The 14,799-nt window shown below is 45.1% G+C and overlaps 1 protein-coding gene and 1 long non-coding RNA gene across 5 annotated transcripts in view; one reads left to right on the forward strand and one right to left on the reverse strand.

The window, feature by feature from the left end:
* The window catches only part of LOC126047663 (zinc finger CCCH-type antiviral protein 1-like), a 30,605-nt gene extending 19,723 nt beyond the window's left edge, over positions 1-10,882 (reverse strand). The window contains exons 1-2 of one of the 4 annotated variants that reach the window (XM_049821589.1): positions 10,498-10,882; positions 6,104-6,236 (exon numbers count right to left, since the gene is read on the reverse strand). In XM_049821589.1, coding sequence (XP_049677546.1) covers positions 6,104-6,236; positions 10,498-10,787 — 423 coding nt within the window. In that variant the 5' untranslated portion in view covers positions 10,788-10,882. The other 3 variants (XM_049821591.1, XM_049821592.1, XM_049821590.1) reach the window with 3 other exon arrangements.
* LOC126047665 (uncharacterized) lies at positions 10,166-14,564 on the forward strand. The gene is made up of 2 exons (XR_007508665.1): positions 10,166-10,307; positions 11,969-14,564. It is a non-coding gene; the product is annotated as an uncharacterized LOC126047665 (long non-coding RNA).
* Positions 14,565-14,799: the final 235 nt, after the last annotated feature.

Genomic DNA, 14,799 nt, shown 5'->3' on the forward strand with positions numbered 1-14,799 from the left:
CTTTGTTCTATAGGCATGCAGCTTTAACAGCAGCAAAACGGTGACTAAAAGGCACGTGTTCATTGTGACTTCTTTAATCTGGACTTCTTTAATTCCAATTTCTTGCACAAAAGAGCCAGCATTTTCAGCTGACTCACGCATTTTCAATTTTAAAGTTGTGCAGAGTTTTTTTTCCAAGAAAAAGAAAAGCCAGTCTAACAAGCATTCATTTTTGGCACTCCTAAGCAAGACAGTTGCATAACAACTGAATGTTTTACAGTTATTCTATTAAAAAAAGAGAAAAACAGAAACAAACCCAACAACAACCCAAATCAAAACCATAACAAAGAGCAAAGAACAAGCATCTCCATAAAAACATGTATATTGTGTCAAATAAGGTATTATTTCATGGAGCTGAAACTGCATTTACACTTCCTATTTGTAAAGCTTATTCCGCACTGAAGGTTTGGGCATCTAAAAATGGTAAGAAGAACGTTTTGCGATTAGAGTACATACGGAAAAAGCAACACACTTCTTTATTCCTCTACTCACCAAAAAAAGAGATATGCAGTGCATTGGACCCAGGGAACAAATCACACACCAAAAACTCCTTCATATTGCCCACCAAGCACCACAGCAACACTTCTGCTCCTGCAGCACAGAGTGGCAGCCCGTAACAAGGAACCTGCTTTGAGGAGGACACACAGCTGCCTGGCAGACAGCCTCAACATCGCACCAGAACTGTCACGATCCTCTCCCAAACCCTGTTCCAAGCAACAGGAACAGATTTTAAGCTGTGTTGCTATTGAATATATATAGATTTATGCGTCAGCTAAGGAATTAAAGATTGCTGGGATGTCAGTGTTAAAAAGACTGAAACATCAGGTCAGTTTCAATTGCAAAACAACTCTTTACTGGATTCATATTCACTAATGATACCCATCGCCAAAGGTGAGTTCGTGGTTGCTATCTGTCAGTATCACGTACAGAACAATTAGCCTTCACAAACTTACTCTAAATTAGGTGGGAGCATACAAAGCCATGGAACTGATGTAATTTTAGTGAGCACTGATGGCTACTATCCTTGATGGTTCTTAGCCTCTGAGGGAAGCAGAAACCGAAGAGGGTTGTCTTCCTTCTTGCCCATCTTCCCTCTCTCATTGTGTATGCTTCTTGCTTTTCTGCCCTTAAGACCCCAAAGAATGCTCTCATTTGCTTTTGACATCTTATTTGGGGGATCTGGACTTGTTCTAGTTTTGCTTGTTCTACTGGATTATTCTGCTTCCATCACATAGCCTTCCTGTGTGCTCTGCAGGATTTTAGTTCTATCACGTATCTTGCAGGTTTTACTTCTACATGTTTTCCTGCACCCTGTTTGTGCAACTGTACCACAACTTTCTATTTTCCCCTTGCAATTATGACTACTGTTTATATATTTAAGCTTAACTGCATCACAAAATGCTATCAGTGGTGTTACAATCTGTTGGGTACCCATGGAAGGTGCTGGCAGACAGGGGTGGCTTCTGTGATAAGAAGCCAGGTGCTGCCTCATGAAGGACACAGCCGGCTCCAACAGACCCACTGCAGGACACGGCTGAGCCCATCGGCCAAGCTGGTGGCACCTCTGGGAAAACACATTTAGGAAAGGGAAAAACGCTACACAGTAGTGAGGGGGGGCTGGGGAAAGTGTGAGAAACAGCCCTGCAGACACCAAGGTGACAAGAAGGAAGGGGAAGAGGTGCTCCAGGTGCCCGAGCAGAGATTCCCCTGCAGGCCCACCTACAGCTGGTTGCCCAGGACCGTGTCCAGGCAGCTTCTGAATATTCCCAAGGGACAGAAACTCCACAATCTCTCTGGGCAACCTGTGCCACTGCTCAGTCATCCTCACAGTAAAAAAGCATTTCCTGATGTTCAGAGGGAACGTCCTGTGTTTCAGTTTGTGCCCATCACCTCTAGTCCCGGTCATCATTGAGAAGAGCCTGGCTCTGTCCTCTTTACACATTCCCCTTCAGGTTTGTCAACACTGATGAGATGCCTGAGCCTTCACTTCTCCAGGCTAAACAGAGCCAGCTTTCTCAGCCCGTCTTCATGTGACAGATGCTCCAGTCCCTTCATCATCTGAGTGGCACTTTGCTGAACTCCTCTTCCAGTAGCTTCATCATGCTCTTGTATTGGGAAAATAAATTTTGGAAAATTAATTTTGGACCTATTTTCAGCTCATGTAGCAGGCCGCTGTGGAAAACATGAGAAGACAGTGACTTCCAGTTTACCTGTAGGCCTTGGTTGCAGGGGCCCATACATTATCATTAGTGACAGCCACATAATGAGAGCACATACCATGCCATTAGCATGAACTGCCTTTAACAATACAACCTGCACGTACTGTTTGTAAGAGCTTGTTCCTATAGAGATGCATAAGAGCATAATGCTCTCAGTGAACCTCGGTGTACCATCTAGAACATTCAGTTTTATACGGATAGAAGACCAATAGCTTTGGGGTTCTTTGGGGGAGTTTGGGGGGGGTGGGGTGTTCCTCCTCTCCCCCCCAAAAAAAATATTATAAAGATATGAAGACCAGCAAGGGTGCTGAACCTCAACATGGATGGGAATTCTGCAGAGCAAGCCATGGTCCTACTAGAGAGGTCTGTCTGATGCTGTATTGTCGTGAGTTCCCATGACATCAGAAGGGACACCTAAGATTTATTCTCATTATAACCTTTAGTAATAACAAGCTATTTATCTTAAGCATCATGTGCCTTTCTTAGTGAGATTCAAAAGTACCTGCACCTGCCAGCACAAAGCAATTATTCACCTACTCCAGAATTTTGGGTAAGTCACTTCATTTTTCTCTCCTTCATTGTCCCAACTTTGCCCAAGGAGAATGCAGAAAGGCTTATCATCTACAGAGCCCTCTAAGATCTATGTATCAAGACCATATGCAAGTGCTAGGTAATAACAAACAGTCTTGTGGGAGATGTTTTGTAACTTCAGTCACTAAAGAACTCAAATCTTACACCACTGCCAATGGAGGGTCTTCCTCAGTTGAAGAATGTTGCTCTGTCTTGGGGGCCTGATACCACTCAAAAGTGCTACCTTCATCTAAAATGTACATGGCTCATCTAAGTGCCTACCTAACAAGAAAAGTGAGTTAAGGCTTTAAACATGCAATTTGTTTTTCCACCCCTCCAAGCAGAGATAACTGTTCAAGTTGCTGAGCTGGAAACAAACAGTTAGTCCAACATCCACCAGAGACAGACAATCAAGCACAAACTAAGGGCTGTGATACAAACTTGTAGAGTAGTCCCTTGGTTGGAAGGAATAATATAGTTCTCTGTGTGTTTCTAGAAAAACTTAAAATCACTGCTTCCTTAATAGGTCTTTCCCCAACCCAGACTTTCCCCCTTAACTTCAATATCCTCTCCTTTCTAGAAACTTTCTCCTCCAGGAACACCGCTAATCAAAACCAGAAGCAGAGAGCATAGTTTGTCACACAGCCTGAAGCTGGTTTAAGAAATACCAAAAAAAGCATAAGACTTATGTCCGACACTGGTTTGGGGGGCCAGAGCACAGGAATTGCTTTTGTGCTTCCATTTTCCTGCTCAAGAGAGTACAAAAAAAAAAAAAAAAAAAAGGCAACTGAAATACAGAACCGGGTAAAAGCTGAGAGGGTACTAAAAACACAAACATTTTGTCTGGGACACCCATTACACAAAATGTCACTTTAGGGTAGTGGAGATACCAGCCTACCAGCCACTTAATTTACAAAGTGAAGCTCACAGAGATTTAGACACTGAATCTGGTTGAGAGCGATTTTGTAGGGCATCTAGAGGAAGATGCATTAAAAGATATTATTAGTATGCATGATGAAATTTTTACACAGGAGCATCAGAATAAACTACCAAACCAGAACAAAGTGCTGCCTCAGCTAAATAGGGAATCCACTGTTTAGCTACATCAGGAAAGCACACTGCCCCTTGCATTTGCCAAGAAACAAAAAAAGGAGAGCCAGAAAGAAGGTGAGGGGAAGTGTAAAAACTCCTGATTTGGGAGTGCTGTTGTGTTTTTCTTACCCTGCACCCCAGTTCAGGTCACAAAAGACCAAAGTTTCCTCTTGCTTGAGAACTTCATACATGCTATTTGTCAGCGCACAGCCAGTCGGCATTTCTAAGCAAGAAACGGCAAAGTCAGCTTTCACACCCCTCTCTCCCCAGCAATCAGGTTTATAAATGGCCTGCATAAATCACTGTTTTCTGTTGTTTCTGCTATGTTACTCCATAATAGGAGTTAAGGTGCTTGATTAGAGCTAATTAATGATGCCTGCCAGCAGTGAGGGCTGAACAGATCTATAGATAAGAGCTTAAGAGTAATACCAGTCAATGGCGGTTGCTATCTGCTCATTATTGGGAGTAATTAAACAAGAAACACTTAAGTTTTAGATACAGCTGAGCAGGACAAAGATATTATTAACCCTCCTCGCTCATCACCACCATACTACTTGAATCTGCTAGCACAACATATTTTAAAACACTTAAAAAAAATATCTATTTTGTCAAAGCCCAGCACTGTCGCAGCAGGGAATAAGAAAACAATAGAGTTGTTATGCTAACAGATCTGTGGCGAATATAAACTCCAAAAGACAAGGGTAACAGGCAGTACTCTGATAATTCCTTAACCAGCTGTAGCCAGAACAGGATATTCTTGACTTTGAAACAGCCGTATCTTGAAGATAGCATTGCCCTTATACACACATACAGAACCAGAATGGATTGTTCAGCCTAATTTAACAAAATCAGTGACTTGCATAGAAACAGGACAAAGGCTGCCTCGTAGAAAATTAGTGTGCAAAAACTCAGTGCACTTTGGAAGGGGCAGATTTTACACAAAACTAACTGCAGTCACTTGGTCATTTTCTTACAAATTTTTCTTACCCTCAAGAACCAAAACGTGCAGGCCTACTGTCCTCATTTCAGCAGGGATAGAGTTAATTTTCCTCCTAGTAGCCGGTATAGTGCTGTGTTTTGGCATTAGCACCAGAATAATGTTGATAACACACTGATATTTTAGTTGTTGCTAAGTAGTGCTTATCCTAAGCCAAGGACACAAACCAGGGAGGAGGCGGACAAGAAGTTGGGAGGGAGCATAGCCTGGACAGCTGACTCGAACTAGCCAAAGGGATATTCCATACCACAGAACATCATGCTCAGCATATAAACTGGAGGGAGTTGGCTGGGGGGATCCCATCGCTGCTCGAGGGCTAGCTGGGCATCGGTCAGCGGGTGGCGAGCAATTGCGTTGTGCATCACTTGTCTTTCTTGGGTTCTATTTCTCCCTCCTATTGTTATCTTCCTTTTCATTACTATTATTATATTTTATTTTATTTCAATTATTAAACTGTTCTTATCTCAATCTATGAGTTTTACTTTTTTTTTTCTGATTCTCTTCTCCACGCAACCGGGGGGAGGGAGGAGTGAGCAAGCAGGTGCTTACTTGCTAGCTGGGGTTAAACCATGACACCTACATAGGCTGGAAAAGGAAAGGGGCCCTGCTTCCAAGTCTCCATCATCTCTTGGAGAAGAGCCAACAAACTGGTTTTTGGTCAGGCCTTTTATCCTGTAAGCACGGACAACTATTGTGATCTTTCACCTCCGCCTTGCTTACCTCAATGTCTGTACATCTCTGGTGAAGTTGCTGACTTTTTTTTATTTGCTTGTTTTGACTAACTTTATGGCTATCCTGTTGGGATAACAGGAGTGGCACGCAAAACAGGCTGTAGCCTTGCTGTCCACTGCCTGCTGTCAGACAGCAGGTCTTCTGCTGACAAGTCAGAGATGACATGGCCTTATCCAGCTGCAAGCCTTCTGGTATTTATGTAAGCAACTCAATCCCCAGTGTTTAACAGTTTTATTGCTGTTATTTTTTTGGTTATAAGTACACAGCACTTTCACAACTCTGGCTCTATATTTTCACACACAGCCATTCCCATTCATACTTCATTCAGACTAAACTTCAGACTACTGTTACATATCTTAACAGCTTGAAGTTGAGATCAGAACTCCATATTCTCACTTGCCCTCTCCCATTCCTAATTAACAAAAGCTTCTCTTAAGAAATCAGTACAACTCACATCAGGGAGGAGGAAAGGGTCATTCTGGAGAAGCAGGACTCGCAGCTCATCCTCATTAAGGCCAGACAGCTCATGGGTCTTTAGAACTTTTTTGTTCTCTGCATTGATGATGTCGTGCAAGTACTTACAAGATCTGCAAGAATTAACACAGAAATATCAATGTTTACTTCTTCTGTCAAGTTGATTTAAAGAAGTACCTCAGATAACACGCAACTTGAGAAAAGCCATGGGGAGAAAGGTAGTTTGGCAGAAGTCAGGGTGAACATTTAGATGGTCCTGTAATTAGCTAGAAAATGGACCAAACAGCATAATAACTCTGTGAAATACAGTAGCATTATTATCCCCATTTTAAACATTGATGTGACCAGACCACTTTTAAGAAAGCTAGCAGCACAGATTTGAAGCCAAGTCTGACTACCTCACACTTCCTTCCCCTCCAGTAAGAGGCAAGTCAAGTCACACAACCAGAACAGCTAGAGGGAAAGCTAATTTTAGAGGAATACATCAATAACAGTGAAAGTTGCAACACCCTTGATTTTGTGAACGTAAAAGGTTTTTGTCCCGGAGATGGAATGTAAAGAAAGATGCAAGAATCTGAGAGCATAAAACAAAGAGATAATGAAGCTGAAAACAACACAATTTGTTATCTTTACTGGCAGGGAAGTTTAAACAAAACAAAACAAACCAGACCTAAAAACCTAAGTTCATTAACTTCTGAGTTTTGGATAAAGAAGCAATTAAACGACAATAGCGAAGACACTGGTGCCACTAACCCAAGAAAAATGTCCGAAGCGAGTATGAACTAGAGAGATTGCAATTTTTTTTTTGCATCTATTTGAAAAGATACTGCAAATAAATAATATGAGGAGAAACATAATCAACCTGTGCATTAATCAACTCAGTAAAATACAGCTTCCTTACGTCTTGCTCTTCAAAAGCATGATTTGATACAGCCTTAAGACTAGACGCACTCGATCAATAAAAGTACCTGTTAATCTATCAGACTCAGGTCTCTGCTCCCCATATCCCTTTCACCTCTAGTTAACTCCTGAAACTCCCCTTGTGAAAGCTTTTTTACCTCATGCTGTGTCTGATCCAATCCTTCTCTACAGGCCCTTGTGTAGTCATTTCGCCCCGACCCCCTGCTACCTGTTGGACACAGTGGTTTGTAAGCAAATAAACAAGAATGCAAAGTCTAAAGGGCAGAAGTGTGCCATCTTTGCTCCTGAGAAACAGTATCCTAAGGATATTAGATTCTGTAGGCACTTGATTAATGGCTGTGAAGGTAGGTGAGCTACAGAGTATTTGAGGTAGGAGCCACCACCAGCATTCCTCCAGAGTTAACTTCAGATTCCACCAACAGGCACACAGTAATCTACATCACTTGAGCATGTATTTCTAAGTCAAAGGTTGAAACAGTCCACAAATACAATGATAACTAATCAGCTGAGTTTAATAACACATTTAGAAAAAAAGCAGTGAAAAGGTACTTTTGCCAGACACAAGTTAAAACTAGGTTTAACTGGACTGAAATTCTGATTCCACTAAATAGGAAGACCCCCGTAACTTGCACAGACACTTTATCTTTCCACAGATTCTGAAACAAAAAGGATGCAAGATCTGGAAGCAAGGCTAGATTTTATCTTATCGGTTAAAAAATATTGTCTTGATCCATGTGGTCCACCTAGCAATATTTCTGCCCCCTCATTTTAATCAACCTCCCTCCCACAAAAGGCATACTCATTGAGTACATAATAATTATATAATAATTATATATTATAATACAACAATAATATAATATACAGCAATTATATCATTATAAAATTATTATAAAATAATTATTAGCCTATACAAAGGTGATTTTAAATACTTAGTGCTATTGAGAGGATAGAATGGTTTATCATTACAAAGGGAATCACCTCATTGCACATTTTAGTTCACATGGAGTCATCCAGCACAAGTGGCTACATGCATTTTAAGGTATTTCTAACAGTGAATAACATGGAAGCTTACCATACCGTCAGTAAAGAGAGAAACAGTGAGAAAATCTTAGCATCCTAATACTTTGCTAGGACCATTCTGAGATAGATGTGGCCTTTCCCCTCCACGTTTTTCAGACCCAAGCACAGAGCGAGCTATTTTGCTGGGACAGAAGAGGAAGAATCTGGTGGGGTATCAGCATTTTACTAACACTGCAACAGCGCAAGACCTGGGGCTTTGGGGCTTGAACTGTGAATTCTTACAACAGAGCCCACTGCTGCCGTTGATTGTCACTGAAAAGCTTCTGTTTTTCACTTCTGTGTTTGTTTTTTTGCCTCCTTTATCGTTATTTTTTTAAACTAGGTACCACCTTTGGCCAGTCTGTGCCTAAAGAAGCTGCCGTGCCTACCTTCCTACAAGTTCTCTGTATGTCCAGAGAACGGGACTGATGTACATGGGAAATTAAACACTGCTTCCGAGAGAAACGGCTGTATGTGGAGCAGTGACTTGCAGCAAAATTAAATGCTCATAACTTTCTAGAACAAAACAAGACAGCATGATAGTGTTGGAGATACGCAAGAAATAAAAAAAGAATGCTACTTCACCTCTGTAAGGAGTAAAGGAGCCCTGAGATACAGGAGCCCCCAGATAAGCACAAGGGGTACTCTACTACTGATAAAATCAAGTTCAGCTACTTGAACTTTGAGTGAACTATCCTAATTAACAGTAAAACCCCCTGTCCTTGGGTAAGGAAAGCTCCCTACCAACAGAAGCCCCTTCCTCACTGTTGTGGTTTAACTCCAGCCAGCAACTAAGCACCACAGAGCACCTTGTTCACTTCCCCCCACCCAGCGGGATGGGGGAGGGAATCTGGGGGGAAAAAAAAGTAAAACTCGTGGGTTGAGATAGGAACAGTTTAATAGAACAGAAAAAAAGGAAACTAATAATGATAATGGTAACATTAATAAAATGACAATAGTAATAATAAAAGGATTGGAATATACAAGTGATGCACAATGCAATTGCTCACCACCCACCAACTGACACCCAGTTAGTCCCTGAGTGGCACTCCCCCCAGCCCCACTCCCTCCAGTTTATATACTGGGCATGACATCACACGGTCTGGAATACCCCTTTGGCCAGTTGGGGTCAGCTCCCCTGGCTGTGTCCCCTCCCAACTTCTTGTGCCCCCTCCAGCCTTCTTGCTGGTTGGGCATCAGAAGCTGAAAAATCCTTGACTTCAGACAAAACATTACTTAGCAACAACTGAAAACATCAGTGTTATCAACATTCTTCTCATACCAAACTCAGAAACATAGCACTGTACCAGCCACTAGGAAGACAATTAACTCTATCCCAGCTGAAACCAGGACACTCACGGAACAGGAGCAGTAAAAAAGGAGGATGCCGTGGCTTTTAAGTGGAGATCAAGCTCTCCGCAACCAGGAGCAAGGGTGACAAAGCGGAACTGTAAAAGTACTGGTAACTGTTGCTCGAACGTTTAAACATCTGCTGCGTGTTCAGCAAGGTGTGCTAGATCTGTGGAGTCACCACCTGGCACCCGTCTCTGCGCAGACATAAATATCTCAGCTCTGTGTGTAATAGGCTCTTTGCGAACCGGGTGAGGAACCCCATTTTGGGACAACACGAGCGTTTTGCTTTTTTCTTACTAGAGAAATATTGGTAGGCAAGCAGCTTCAACACCAAAAAAAAAAAAAAAAAAAAAAAACCCAAAAAAAATCATCATACTGACAAAGCATCATGGTTTAGGCCCAGCCAGCATCACTCACTCCTTCCCCCCTGCCGCAGTGGGACAGGGAGGAGGACAGGAAGAAAAAGGTAAAAACCTGCGGGCTGAGATAAGGAATGTACAACAGGGCAACGCGGGGGGAAGAAACGATACCGATACTACCCATAAAAGAATATACGAGGCGAGTGATGCACAGCGCCATTGCTCACCACTCGGAACCCGATGCTCAGCCCGTTCCCGAGCTGCGATCCCCCACACTTCCTCCCCCCCCCCCCCCCCCGCAGTTTATACCGAGCATGACGTCACACGGTATCGAATATCCCCATCCTGCTTGCGTCCCCTCTCGCGAAAACAAACTTTATCCCAGCCGAACCCAGGGCACAAAGAAAACCGGGCTTCCGAAAACCGAAACCGACCGCGCTCGCTCGGGGCTCCCACCAAACACACCGAGAACAGCGAACGAGTCCTTCGCCGGTACGGGGCTGTACCCGGGGGCGGGGGGGGACACGGACACCGGGGCCTCTCTCCTCCTGAGGGGAGCCGGGGCAGAAGGGGCTTCCCGGTGAGCGGGAGAACCGACGGCGCCCGGTTGCGGGGTTCGGCCCGGCGGGGTTCGGGTGTGGGGGTACCCCGGCCCCCCCCCCCCCCCCCCCGGCGCTCTCACCTGGGCCCCAGGTTGCACCTTCCCATGAGGTGGAGCTTGCAGAGGTGCAGCCGATCGCAGCCCCCGCACTCCTTGCGGACGCAGGTCCTCACGGCCGACACGGCCAGGACCTCCGCGCCCCCGCCGCCGTCCCGCAGCACCAGGAACCGCCGAGGCCCCACCGCCGACAGCGTCTCCTCCAGCTGCTGCGCCGAGAGACCGACGCGCTCCCGCAGCTCCCGCAGCCCCAGCCGCCCGCCATGGGCGCAGAGGGTCTTGGTGAGGAAGCAGCACACCGCCGGGTCGCTCATCGTCCTCCCTTCGCCTCAGCCGGACGCGAAGCGACGGGACGAGCCCGGGAAGCGGGGCGGGACTGGGCGGCCGCCGCCCGGGCGGGCTCGGGAGGAATCGAAACCGAAGGCGGCGGGCGGGGCCTGCGGCTGAGGGAACGCTGTGAGGGGTGAGGCGGGAAAACGGCGGCGCCGGCGTCTGCCGAAGGGTTTCCTCAGCTCGCCGCCGACTTCTGCCCGAGCGGAGCACAAAAGTAACGGTGCTGAGCGTTAAGGAGGGGAAAAACTCGGCGTACCCGAGTGATTCTACCACTCGCGTCGAAATGCCGCGGCTCGTCTTTCTTCCAGGTTGGCAGCCGGCCGCCGGTCGACGCCGGCTGAGGCAGCGGGCGCCATGTCAGGGGGCGCGAAGCGGGGAAATGGCCCGTTCCCGCTGGTGGTGAAGCGGGGCTTGGGAGGGTCTGTGGGACCGGGGAGAAGCACGGCAAATACTGGAGCGGGAAGACGGGGAGAGAGGGCTGAGCGCGCTAAATCCATTTGAGATGAGCTTTCGCGCTCAAACTCTTCGGCGATGCAAGCTTAAGGGGCGGTTAAGTATCAGCTGCTCCCTCTGGATCATGAAGTTAATCTTGAAAATAAAGTGAATGCCAGCCTGCGTCGCCTGGCGCTAATGCCTGGTTTGAAAGGCACCTGAAACTGCGCGGTCACAGTCGGGATCGCTGCTCAGGTCATACAAAGAGAACCGCCTCAAGGACTGGGACCGAGGTGGTGCAGTCTGTGGTTTTGCTCTTTCTTTGTCGAAGGGAAGGTTATGGAAGGATCTTTTCATTGGGTATATTGCCCCATATTTGCCCTCTTGCTATGATACATAACAAATGAAGTAATTTTAAAAATGCAATAGAAAAGGAGAGGTAGAAGGTGGAGTTTTCTGCATCACTTCCAGCTTTAGGAAAGTAAATTGATAGTTCTGGGCTGGTTTATATTCTAGGCACGCGCACATGCATTCTCAGGTGGTCAACAGGTTGCCGAGGGTGGTAAAACTCAGATTCACACCTTGTAGTTTCAAGACTGACTGCTAAGGTAGAAAATGATTCAAACAGTGAGTCAACAATGTATTGCCAACTCCAAATGGTAGATAATAATCACGAATCAGGCAAACCTTTCAGTCATTTTCTTACATTTATTTGTCTCCTGTTTTTCAGCCAGTTCCAGTGAAAACATGCATTTATGCATTTACCCACTCAGAAATCGGAGCTATGCTGGCAGAGGAGCTTTACTGGATACTTTGTTGGAACAGTGTTACAGCAGGGAGCAGGAAAGTGAAGCAAAGGACTGGAAACGGAAAGAAGCTGCAAATACAGTCTTGGCAAGCATGTTCTATTCTACACTTAAATACACTTCAGAAGGGTTTTGAATCAGTCCTGAGTGAGAGCAAAGAAAGAAATGTTACTGGATTTATTCTGTTTGTTGGTATAATGTTTTGCAAATATGAATGCCCCAAATACTTGACTTCCTTATCAACTACAAACGGGAGGGGTTTCTGTGAAACAGCACAACTGGGTGAGGCAGAAGGGGTCACTGTATCGAACAGTTCCAAATTGATATTATTTTCACAGGGTGGTGAGTGATTCCAGCCTTAAATATTAAGCCATTTGGTTAAAGTTAGAAACCACTGAAAAAGTGGCTGGGTTGATGTAACTTCCTGCTGCTGCTAAAAATGTAATCCCTGTACTTTTTTCTCTCTGCTGTCCTCTACTTCCAGCTGTAATATCTCCTTGTTTACCCTGGTTCTGGTATTCACCTGACTCCTTAGCAAGCCAAATCAGCTTTCAGAGACTTGAAACTGAAATACCGATTGGTATGAGCAAAGTATGAATGGAAATGGGTGTGTGTAAGCACCAGAAGAAACAGCAGAACAAAGGTTAAAAAAATGGCCTGCCTTGATAACGAAAGACACAGTTTAAGGCAGTAAAATTGAGAAATAACATTGTTTCTCTCAAACCAGGAAGACCTGCACTCTGTAGCATAGACAACTTGTCTGCAGAAGACCCTACTGTCTGACAGCTGGACATAGCAGGAAGGTACAGCACATCACAAATGCCGTTTCTTTTCCTTTTAGTTCAAATGGAAGGAGACCATAGCCTCAGAAATTCAGTACGAAGAAACACAGAAAATGAGCAAATAAGTTGCCTGAAGTGTGTGAAGGCAGAAGTAGCCAGACCAAAGCATAAGGATGCCACCATAGTAACTGCTGGGTCTCACTAGCTTTCATACCCACTATTGGGCATAAAAGACCCGTGTGAAAGATTGAAGGAGTTAATGTCTCAGACATTGTGGTGGGGCAAGTTCTGCATAACGACCAACTCTACATAGCAAGGAACCACAGGTGAAAAGAAGCTGATCAGCACAGCTCAGCACAGGACATCAGCAACAGGATAGGTGTGCCCGAGGGTGCACAGTTTTGTGTTCTGATATGCTGTTCTGATATGCTGAGCAAGGCAGCTCACCATGCATGGCCAAAGATCAAACAATGGTCATGTCTGCAGGCAAGAAGTTACTCTCCAAAGGACCCTCAGGCATCCAATCCTGATTTCAGCTTTTCATGGCATCACCACCGACCGGTTTCCCGAAGGTCCTGAAAGCACAAATGGCACAGGACACCTAATTAGCCTAGTGAGTTTGAGTGCCCACCTGAAGGAGGGGCAAGGATATGATAAAAGTGTTACCTGATCAGAAAGTAACTCCCAAAACACACAAAGTGTTTAGAGAGGAGACATTGCTTTATTCTGTGCAGGGTGCAAAGTGGAAGATTTCCACAAAGCAAGCACAGCGACTGAGATTTTCAGTCCATACTTACATACCGCAGTTAAAACACCACGCCTATCAAATACATATGTTCCACCTAACTATTGCATATTCATTATGTTGAGCAGGAATGACGTGTTGTTCTCTTGAGCAATCATCCCAGAGTCTTCTACATCTGCGTGGGATCTCTGGTGGTCGTCAGTGGTCTTGGGTGGTTATTTGGGAAAGAATACCCCTACTCCTTTTGTCCTTTTATGGTCATGGGTCATCTCAGGCCACCGGGGTCTTTGTTTCTCTTGCCAACCCCTCAGAGGAGGATGTATGTCCTTAATTAGCAAGTCTGTGACTCTTTAAGCATCCTCTATTGTAAGTATAATCTTGAACAAGATAAGCTTTACCTTGAGTAAACATAATCTAAACAGTTCTTGATTAGCAAACATACCACATTTCTTATGTTTTAGGGTTTTTTTTCTTTAAACTATCGTTGCCTTCTTATTCGTTAATCAGTCTTTTGAAGGCTTGAGGCAACAAAAGGACACAAACTGAAGCCCCACGTGCCTTTGCCCTCCGGAACTGGACATCTCGGCTGACTGGACCCCTTGGCTGACTGGACCAATGCTGGACCCAGGACCAGTGAAATCCTTCTCTTTTCTCTTCCTTTTTCTCTCTCTGTCTTGTTCTCTCTTCCTCTTCCCTTTTTCATAATCCCTTCACCTCATCCCTTTAAGACACAAAACCGTTGACCAAGTCTGGATCCAATCGCCCTGGGCTCTTCTCTGAGAAGGAGTCTAGAAAGCAAGGGGTCTGCTCTGAAGCTGGTGACCCAATGGGAGGGCTCTCCTCCTTCCCTGAGTTTATCTATATGGTTACCACGCTTTACACGGTTTACTGAGGTAGTTTCAGGGCAATTCCTGTTGTGAGAAACCCTGCCACCTTCTGTTAATACCTCCCAAGTTCAGCCTGCTTCTGCCATGAATAAAATGTTTAACTGATCATTCCGTGTCGTTTCACCTTAATTTAGCCTGAGGGAATTCCGAACTCAACACCACTCCCTGGTCTGTCCAGCCCAGGGTCCTGACAACCCGTCCAAGGCACTTTGCCACTGCCAGTGAAGAATAACCCAAGAGATGCCGTAAGGGTGTGATAGTTGGTGCCCATCTTCCCTTAGGTTGCACGCAGGCATGGGTCCCAGCCAGACCCACTGGGCACACGCACCTCGGTGCCTGTG

Source organism: Accipiter gentilis, chromosome 18 (assembly GCF_929443795.1).
Source record: "Accipiter gentilis chromosome 18, bAccGen1.1, whole genome shotgun sequence".
Taxonomy (NCBI): domain Eukaryota; kingdom Metazoa; phylum Chordata; class Aves; order Accipitriformes; family Accipitridae; genus Astur; species Astur gentilis.